Here is a 10,447-nt window from a genome sequence, read left to right on the forward strand (position 1 = left end):
TAAAATAAGAAAACCTAGTTAAGTGTGAATGTGAAGAAGAAAGTATGGTTTTACATGCATACTCTATTAACTTCACATTTCAGTTCTGATAAGACATTCTTACAAAAAAAATCCCTAAGTGTTCACATAAGGAAGATTAGAATTCCAGGCCTTATAAATAATTCAAACATTTATATTTGCTTGGTTCAAAAATAACAATAAAAAAGGAAATTACATGTCTGAATGAGGTTTACACAGAGAATATATCTGCCAACCTCAGACTCACATAGATGCAACAGAAATAATGTTCACTGTGAGCCTGATAGTTGGAATCAAGATGACAACAGGTTAATCAGAAACTTTCAAAAGAAAAGACAGACTGCCTCCCTTCTTGACTGTGTGTAAAAACTAATACAGCACACAACAAACTGCACATACTGTTTAACAAGCTGTCAGTATCCCCCAAATGCTGGAAATAACATGTACTGTTTTACACATTTAGGACGAAACTGCCTCTATTTACTTGTTTAATAGTTAATAATACTCTAGCATTTGGATATCCAACTATTTACATTCATATGCATGTATGAGGATGCTGCATCAATATTGCTGGAAGAAACAAGTTTCCGATTCTCTTTTACATCACTGCATGTTTTACAGAAACAGAGCACAGGACTGTCATGATGCTGGGCATATTCATATTCCCACTGACTTCATCTGAACACACCAAGAAATCACTGCTTTATCACAATGAAAACTGACTCTCTTACTTGAGTGTGACAGCACTACTGTATCACCTTGTAAGAAGACCAACTAAAGAAGGCAACAGTCAAGAATAAAACCTTTGAAGAAACTAAGAAAAAATATTCTTTCTTACCCTCTATTCATGGAGTAACAGACTTTTAAGTTCTACAGAAATCTTGATGGAAGCTGAAGATGGCTGACAAACTCATGGAGAAATTTGAAGTAGCAGAGAAACTGCTTACCATGCAGCAGTAATCCTCAGAATCTAAGTGACAATGACACTGACAAAAAGATCAGAGACAGCCACCTTTTTTAAAGCATGGCTTGATTCGATGTTTGTGGCCTGTCCACACTTGCTGGACAGTTCTGTTTCTGTAGACAGAACACAGTTTTGGGGGGTTTTGAGGGGGAGCTCTGGTTGTGGGTTTTTTTCCTTTTAATAGAAAAGCGTCTGCAAACTCTGGTTAGGTTAGCTAACACAAACTGTAATAAAAGAGAAGCAAAATACCCCTAACAAAAATCCTACCGAAGTCACAGCTTTCAAACACTCATTTATCCACGTTGCCTTGACAACTGGAGTATTTTCAAGATCCTCTCAAACTCTGACAATTTAATAATTTTAACAGCTACAGCAGAAATACCTTAAGTTGTTTTCTGGGACTCCAAAAATCTTTCATGTATGCGAAGAAAGTCTCGTGTTTGAAAAGTTTTGAGATTTGAGTCCGAGGGCCTTTCATGGTTGCAGCTAGAGGCATACTGACACCAGCCAACCAAAATCAGACTAGAAACTCCTTTAGCAAGACATCTGCTTAAACTATTAAGAAGTCTGAAAACATCACTTCCTTCTTTGTAGATCTGTTTACCTAAAACAACCTAAAAGAACCTAAACAGTCAGATAATTTCAGATAACTGAGGGAAAGGAGAATAATAAATAGAGGTCTTGCTGTGGATTTTTTTTTTAAAGCACATAATCTCATTTTAAGCTCCATGTGTTACACCAACATTTAGATCAAAAAACCACAAAAATTTTCAGAGTAATGGCACAATTGTGTTTACTTCTGCCAACTACTGAAGAGTGGGAACATTCTGTCATGCTAGCCTGGAATGCTGTCAACTAAAAGCTCCAATGGTTGAAGGAAGGAACAGGTTTCTTCTAGAAAATATCTTAACAGTGAGATTCTGACATCTACCTCTGTGCAAACTGACATCTGCAATTGTCATGCAAATGACTGCCTCAGACACCAGTAAGTTCTTTATGGCAATCACAGGTTTAAGTTATGACTAAGGTCCCCTAGAAAAAGCCAGAATGTCCTTGCACAGTGTATTTGTTTCTTAAAATGGTGAAGAATGAGCACCAACTTCAGCTTGATATTTACCCAAGTAAATTATACTTACGCTTTACTCAGTTTTTCAAGGACAATTCGCTTTCTAATCTGCATTTGTGCATTTGAATCAACAAGTGGGAAGTTGAGATCTTCTTGTTGATCATCCTGCATTAGACAAAAAAACTTTACCAGCTATATCCTAGTATTTAATTAAAATCAATGCATCAAAATAGTCACAGCTTATCAATAAATGTTTAAACGTAAGAAAATGCTTATTTCTGCATAGAAAAAAGACAACCAAACAACCCAGAAGTGCTTAATGGACTGAAGTTTGCTTAATCTGATCAATATACAGTGTGCAGCTAACATACTTTTCCCCTTCCCTATGCTAGATACTTAATTCAAGTAATGGTAAAAGCCCTTCAAAACTTGTCAGAGTAAACTTTCCAAGAAGCACTGTAACAGCTTTGTTTCACAAGAAATAGCAATATGAAAATTATACCCTCTGATGCCAATATCACACTTGAACTTTAAAAGCAAACACAGTTTCACTTGCTAGTACAAACTGTACAACCTACATAGCCTTGTTAGCCTACTGTTTTTACAATAGTGACAAGACAGAGCTGCTGTCAGCTCATTTACCTGACCTGGAAGGGGTAAAACCTCAGACCACTCCCTTTGTTGTGGTCTGCAAATCCTCCTGAGTCCTTTTTCCAAATTGTCTAGACTGCAGCAACATATCCAAACAAAGCAGCAGGTTCCAACTCAGAGAGTTTTAACAGTAAGTAATACCAAAGATCTAGTCTTGCTCAAGAAAGAAATCCAATCTCAAGTATACCTTGTCATGAATAAAAGGAAAAAAAACATTAAATAAAAGCGTTTTTTAATTAATCAAAGGAGGAGGGAATGAAAAACCAAATGTGTTCCCTCCTCACCCAAAGTCTACTCTGTCTTACAACAGACTCTTTCATCTAAGTAAACCTTGCTTACTTTCATGCTTCACAAACTGAAAGACAGCCATCAATGCAACCCAAACAGCCATACAAACTCATTCTTACCAACCTGAAATACAATTCCTCAACCTCATGGGATTGCTGTGGAATCCATCAATCGTTCCTTTTGCTATTTTATATAAATCTGGCCATTACCTTGGCCATATCCTCATAGGATGACAGAAACAAAGAGCTTGTAATAATTCTTTAAAGGCAGGCATTATACAGCCTTGACACTATTCCACTGGACACTCACTTTGTCTTTACTTGGATGTTCCTCTGCTTGTGTATGTGTCACAGCCTCTTCAGCCAAGATGCACTTTCCTCTATAGAACTCTTTAACTCGGAGTTCTAAGAACTCAGTTTCTTCTTTTAACTTTTCATAACTAGGCACAGGCTTAACTACTCCACCTGGACTTGTGAAAGGTAAAGAATAGTTCAGACTGTTTTCAGACTCTCCTCCAGCAACAATGTTAAGATCATCAGCTGCATCTAAGTCATCCTCATCAAGTTCTTCGTTCTCCTGGTTGGCAGATGATACACATTCTGATGAGCATGAAGTGTAGTCTGTGCCATAGAGAAATTTTAAAGTTTCCTCAGTTCTCCATTCCAGAAGTGTATGCTTAAGCACTTCTAATAAACTGCCTTTGGAATTAGCTGGATCCTTCTGCTCTTTTGAGTTAGCTAGTGTTCTTTTAAGATGTTCTGCCCCTCTTTTGCTCACACCTAGAAAAACTATCTGTGAACCACTACAGGTGTTTTCATAGTTTTCTGAAGCACTTGATTTTTCTAAAGTAGTATTTTTTGAAGGCATCACAGTTATTTTATTATCAACAGAGCAAGCATACATTTCTTCCTGAGCATCTAATTTGCAATTAGATAGTTGTTCAGCAGCTTCTACCACACCTGAGTCTTCAGTTTTAGGGTTGGAATAGACTTTCTGAGCTTGCTTCTTTTTGAGGATGCTGCTTCTGTGCAATTGCTGTGCCAAACTGGCTGACCCTGACTGAGTTCCCGGTAGGACAGAAGAAACAAATTCTTGTTCAGTATCACTACTGCTGTCACTGGCTGTGTCATGGGAAACAGATGCACATGGATTTGAAGATATACTAGGATTTTCAATGTCAGAAGCTTTAACTGCTTCATCACATAGTTTCACCTCTTCTCCAGACTGTCCACTGTAATAGAACAATGAAATATGAACTGGGTGTTGCCTGCAATAGCTTTTCATTCTTGTATAACAAATTAAACAAAGCATTTTTTTTCCTTTTAACTGAAGTGTGCTTTTTTGCTTTTAGAGTCATGGCTGCTCTTCTAAAAGTCTGGTCAAACTCAAAGATTTGTAGTGTTCTACAATCAAGATGACAAGTGTGGACACTAGAGAAGTGAATTCCCAGCTGCTTATTGGCAGTTAGAAAAGACTGATAAACAAGACATTATTAAAGAAAATAATGTCAGACTTAGCACGATAAATACTGCAATTTTAAAATTAAGAGAGGGATCTTAACATATATATGACTACAATACCCTAAAATCAGGGGAACAGCAGAGCTGTTTCTAGCATGTGTAAGTTTGCCACCTAATGGCCATGTGTGGCAAAAGAAAACAAACAAAAAAATCAAAATACACAGCAGGGTACAGAGAGATGACAGAATAGCATGATTTCATTTTAGCTGATATAGATGTTTTAGATTAAGAAGTACAGAAGCTTTCATCACATATAATTGGTACAATTTTCTTTATAAAGAATAGATGGTATAAAATATGCCAAGTACAAACACTGTATTTGTTTCAGATTTCAACAGGATCAATTAAGACATACAGGCCAAGAGCAGCTGTACACTAAATCATACAGATCAAATATGTTGGTTTGGAATCACAAAGGAACAAACTATAAAAGTCAAATAATCCTTTCTGTAGTTTCTAATAAGTTCTTGTCTATAACACAGGAAATCAAAGATTCCCTTTTCACCTGATCTGTTTCTAACTGTAAGTGCATAAATAAATATAAAAAAAGTATTGTTCAATGTACCTCTGACCTTCCTTCAGCAGCTCTATGTCTGGTGGTCTGCAAAAAGAAGATACAGAAGGAAGATTTTCCTGCTAAATCAATGCTCTTGAAATACCCACTAATACATAAAATACATAGTTGAGGTTGGAAGGGAAGTCTGAGGATCTTCTAGTCAAATACCCACTGTTGAAAACAGGGTTAGTGAGAGCAAGTTTATACACACATGTTCACAGAGCATGACTCATGTGCCTGCAGCACAATCCTGTGATGCTGAGCAACATTTAACAGAACCAGCAAGTCACACTGATGCTGGTCAGTGTACAAAAAACCCCACAGGCTTAAAAAGATGAAAGCTGCACCACTCATTAATTACTTGAGTTTGGAAACTAAAGGTGGTAACATACAAGGATTTAAATTACTAACTCCATGTAACACCTCTTTATAGGTTTAAGTGGAGGTTGTAGTCTTTTTCTGTCAAAAGAATTTCAGATACCCTAATGTGTAAAAATTCATCAGCATGTGCATATATATGTGGTTGTGCATATATATGTGGTTGTGCATATATATGTGGTTGTGCATACAGACACACCTACCCATGAATGATCTGGGGTATTGTTTGTTTCTTTGTTTTGTGAAAATACCACTCCCCCCAGGATAAATAATGAACTATGTCAGACACATCAGAACTGTATTATTTTAATGATATGAATAAAGGGAGATTTTAGAAATACTTTCTTTACAGACAGCAAAACAGGAGCACAAAAATACTAGTAAGCTTACTTAAACATTTACTGAAGAGACTAGTTTCCCCTAGTAGAGTCCCTCAGATCAGATCAGGCTGCTCTAAATGTCTTCCCTCATACATCAGATATTTCATATGACTGATGTGAACTGTGGGACCAAGCTCACACATTTAATTTCAGCTAGTCTCTTTTTTTGAAAATGAGGAGACTATGAAAAGTAGTGTCTTGGAGAATAAATTCAGCTGAACGTTCTCTAGACAAGTATTTATTGTTTAACAGTGACACCCATTGGCCGGATTAATTATTTGCAAGCCTCTGTTTCCTAAACTTGGTACACGGACTGCATCTCACTGCTCTGAAATGTGTGTTGTGGTAACAGCAGGAAACATGCCATCTGAAATTAGAGTTTTAGCCAGGATAAAGAACATCATCTTGTTTTAGTCTGCTTTCAGGTGCATTCACAGTCTGATCTTAAGACTAATGCCAAGTGCTGTGCTAAAATTAGAAAATCTCTTTTAACAGGATAAAATTAAGTAATTCTATATGTTACATGGTTTGTAAAAATCCAATCCTAGTAAGTACATTTAAAAATTAATAAGACTATTATTTATGACTAGTTTGCCCTCTAAACTAACATGATCATGTCTACTGAGTAGCAATGAGTAGTACTGAATCACATCAATTATTGTGCTTAATATAGCAACAACACATATAATTAACACCATGCTAATTTAACATGTTAACATCAGTTACCTCTGTTTTGGCCAAATAATTTTGATGCATTGCAGCTAATATAATTAGCATTGCAGCTAGAATAGAGAAAATAATATTCTTAAAAAGAGCAACAAATGTATAAGGTTATACTTACTTTTCTTCTTCTCGCATCCATACTGGACTTTTGGAAATTTGAGCTTCAAAATATTTAGATGCTTTATAGCAAAAGTTGCTGCAAAAGCACTGAAAATTAGAGAAAAGGCAAGAAAATATGACTAAAGACAATTTTTAATACTCACAGAAAGGTGAGTATTAAAGGTACAAAAGTAATACAATTTTATACCTGTAAAATGTAACTACCAATCCACATCTCTTTTTAAGCCTTTGACCAGATTTTTAATTCACCTATCCAATAGGTTTATCCCATTCCCCACAAGCCACTTGAATTTTCTTCTGTTTTCCCTACTTTTCTGCTTTTTTGCAGTTTTATTATATATTGAGAAGCAAACCACTCTTGGATTCTACGTAACAGTAATTTAAAAAAAACCCCAGAACTCTTCAAAATGATAGTCATAGAGGCATTAGATAAAATTCAGTAATGAAAATTTTTGTAGACTTCCCATGTTATGCTTAAATTTAGAAACAAAAATAAGTCTTCCCAGAGAGAGCACCTAGAAACTGAAATGCATGAAAACTTGATATTGTAACAGTTTGTGAAAATTATCTTCATTAGAAAAAAACATACTGGCTCTGAATCAAGCCACTACACGAATGCCATTTCAAAATGCACTTCTGAGGCTGAGACAACAACACCAAATACATTTTAGTAGTAACTTATAACCATACCTTTCTTTCAGTGATATCATAAACTCTGTTAGTTTTTGTTGAAATTCTGTACTTCTGTTTTGGCACCTAAAACAATATGCTTTCATCAGCAAGTCTGTTACTTCCATCGTGACTTTAGAGAAAAAAATTCATTCTTAATTCACGTATTTTAGTATGTGCAATATGTTTCAACAGAGTTGCATACTACAACTACCTTTTCTTTCAATTCTTTCGTACCTTCTCAGATCTAAGAATGGTAATTTATCTTTAATTATTTACATCTTATTACCAGCAGAAGACAGCTTCTGATCTACAAGAAAGCCAGAGCTAGACTTCAAACAATGAGGCTGTCATGGTAGAAACTTTATTTGTGTATAAGTGCTGCACAATTACAGTCAGGTTCTTCTTTAACCCATACCTATTTATATGCATGTGAGACTGAACTGTCAGAGACCCCCACCACTACCCAGACAAACCCAGAGAGGACCTGACATAAATGTAATACAGCTTCCAAGAGAATTTCTGTGAGGATTTATGGAGTCCAAAACAGCAACATTTTTAAACTTTGGTAGATTTTTTTTCAGATAATTGGGTGTACCACAGCTGGTATCGCATCACAGATTATCTAACTGATTCTTAAGATAACAGGATTAATAAAAAGCCACTTACATTTTCCAGTTTATTTTGACATAGAGGATAACCACAGAGTTTGATGATAGACCGTTCATCAACAATGTCTTTATAGTGAGATGGAGTAATACATTTTCCCTAAAATTACAAGAAAATAGTTCAACAACAGATTCTGGAAATTATGTTACTTTTTCATATTCTAAACATCTGATAAAAAGTATTTTTAACTTTGTAACAGTTATTTAGTAAGTTTAATAAATAATACTTAGAACTTACACTGTAAAAATGGTAAAAGGGTAAATACGGAATGAAGAATGACACAGGCACTTCTTTTTACATATAAAAAAGCCTCATAATTTTGCCTCTGTTTGTACCTATTTTCATAATTTTGCTCTAATTACATGTTTTATACAACTATTTACCAGGCTACAAACAACCTTAACTGGTTGAACCAATCATCATACTGTTTCAGCAAAACTGTGCTACCAAATAAACTGTGGGGCATTACAGACACTTTGTCTAAATAATTATGTGAATTTAGACATGCTTACACTTCATCTAGCAGCCCAGATCTGCAGAGGCATAAACAAAGGCTGTGCTAATAAAGCGAGGATTCATACATGTATACAGTCCTGCTAGGCGAGGCCATATTTTCACTGCAGAACCCTTGAAAGTAAGGCAATCATCAGAGCTGACAACAGAGAAAATAATTTAAGTTGTCCACTTTACACTGCAGTAAATTATTCCAAGAGCTTATTAAAAAAAAAAAAAGGTGAACACTAAGATACAAAATAGTACAAAAAACTTGCAACACCTACAGAATTCAGAAGGAACTCTTCAGTAATGTTCTCTTCCAGGAGTTGTTCAACAATATGCAACGCTTTTTTCTCAAATTCAATCTTCTTTCTCATAGCAGCTTCCAGAGCTGCTCTCCTGTAACAGAAGAGACAGTAAATGACACAGAGGAGAGATTTCCATAAAAAATTTTCCAATCCTCTTGATCATTTTTTCAAAAATACAGTAGGTTACATTTTCCAGCATCACACCATAATGGCCAAAAAAAGCAGGTTTCCAGTTTATTCCCTGTTTTTGTTGTTGTGTTTGTGTTTTTTTTAAATGAATAAAGAAAAATGGCAAGTATGCAAAGATTTAAAGATAGCTAAAAGGAAGTGCTGCAGACCAAGGAAATACAGTTGGAAGGTTAGATGAATAAACTTTTATCATATTATATAATGCACAGACATGCATGCTGTTAGAAGTTACACAGCATCACTCCAAACAAGCCTGCATGATGCTGATGCTGGTGATCTCCTTAATTTAGTCACGGTAAGGAAAAGAGAAAGCAAAAATATATGCAAGGCAGAGAATGTGATTTCGAAGTGAAGCAAAACATGAATGCCACATACTATTAGAAATTATACCTTTGAGCAGCATCCTCATTCTTCACAGCGGCTGAGTGCTTATTTCCTAGAAATCAAATACACAAATGTAGAAATACAGAAGTTAGTGTACTTCCTTTCTTGGAACAGTGGAACATATTGGAATATGAAAAACATTAAAACCTCTAAACTGTAAGCATAATAAAGTGAGTTGCTTAGAAACTCGACTTTTGTGGCCAAGACCGGCTTCATTAACCCAGCAACACTTCAGCAACTAGTTAGACAAGCTTTATATCCATGTTTGTAAGACAATCCCAACTCTCTTTATCATGTTCTGTATAAACAGAAAGCTAAAGGAAAAATAATTCTGACAACTTCGTGCCAACCACGCTCACCCTGGTTCTCCACTGGCTCTCCATCCCCGCTTTATCCCTGCACCCCACTCCTGGGATACGCTGTCCTCTCCAGCCACCCCACCACGGGGCTGTCACGGCGGGACCGGCAGCGCTGCCCGCCCGTCGCCCCGCGGGGCCCCTCCTGCCTCCCGCTCCGCAGGGCTCTGCCCGCCCTGACCCGGCTACCCGCCTGGAGGACTCGGGCAGCCGCTCCCGCAAGGGCAACAGTGAGAGAAAATAATGGACTGTTGTGCTTAACACATAAGGACTCCTCCGTTTTCGGACCAGCCGCGCGATCGCTGTCGCGGGCAGCGCCCGACGCTCCGGGCGGGGGGGGCTGACCGCGCTGCAGCCGCCAAGCGCGCAGCCCCGCGCAGCCCCGCGCAGCGGGACGCTGGTCCGGCCGCCCGGAGGCGCCGGTCCCGGCCACGCAGCCGGCCCGGCTCGGCCGAGGCCCATCGCGCTGGCTGCAGCGTCCCCGCACCGCCGCCCCCCGCAGTCCCGCGAGGTGGGCGAGCCCGCCGTGCCGGCCGGAGGGCGCAGGGAGAGCCCAAAGCAGCGGACGCGGGGGGCAGCGCCCGCAGCCCGCAGCCTACCTGCGCGCCGCCGGCTGCGCTTCCCCTCCGCGCCGCCCCGCGGCTTCCCGGCCGCCATCATGGCGGCTGCCGGCTCCCTCCCTCTGACCCCTCACCCGGGGGCGGAGCCGCCGT

General features: G+C 38.3%; 1 protein-coding gene across 1 annotated transcript in view; it reads right to left on the minus strand.

The window, feature by feature from the left end:
- Positions 1-10,401, minus strand: part of RPAP2 (RNA polymerase II associated protein 2) — a 35,339-nt gene extending 24,938 nt beyond the window's left edge. Inside the window, exons 1-9 of the mRNA XM_051625387.1 lie at positions 10,334-10,401; positions 9,385-9,430; positions 8,782-8,896; positions 8,003-8,101; positions 7,355-7,420; positions 6,663-6,751; positions 5,073-5,108; positions 3,297-4,218; positions 2,119-2,213 (exon numbers count right to left, since the gene is read on the minus strand). Coding sequence (XP_051481347.1) covers positions 2,119-2,213; positions 3,297-4,218; positions 5,073-5,108; positions 6,663-6,751; positions 7,355-7,420; positions 8,003-8,101; positions 8,782-8,896; positions 9,385-9,430; positions 10,334-10,394 — 1,529 coding nt within the window. The 5' untranslated portion in view covers positions 10,395-10,401. The remainder of the gene's footprint in view (positions 1-2,118; positions 2,214-3,296; positions 4,219-5,072; positions 5,109-6,662; positions 6,752-7,354; positions 7,421-8,002; positions 8,102-8,781; positions 8,897-9,384; positions 9,431-10,333) is intronic.
- Positions 10,402-10,447: the final 46 nt, after the last annotated feature.

This window comes from Apus apus, chromosome 7 (assembly GCF_020740795.1).
Source record: "Apus apus isolate bApuApu2 chromosome 7, bApuApu2.pri.cur, whole genome shotgun sequence".
Taxonomy (NCBI): domain Eukaryota; kingdom Metazoa; phylum Chordata; class Aves; order Apodiformes; family Apodidae; genus Apus; species Apus apus.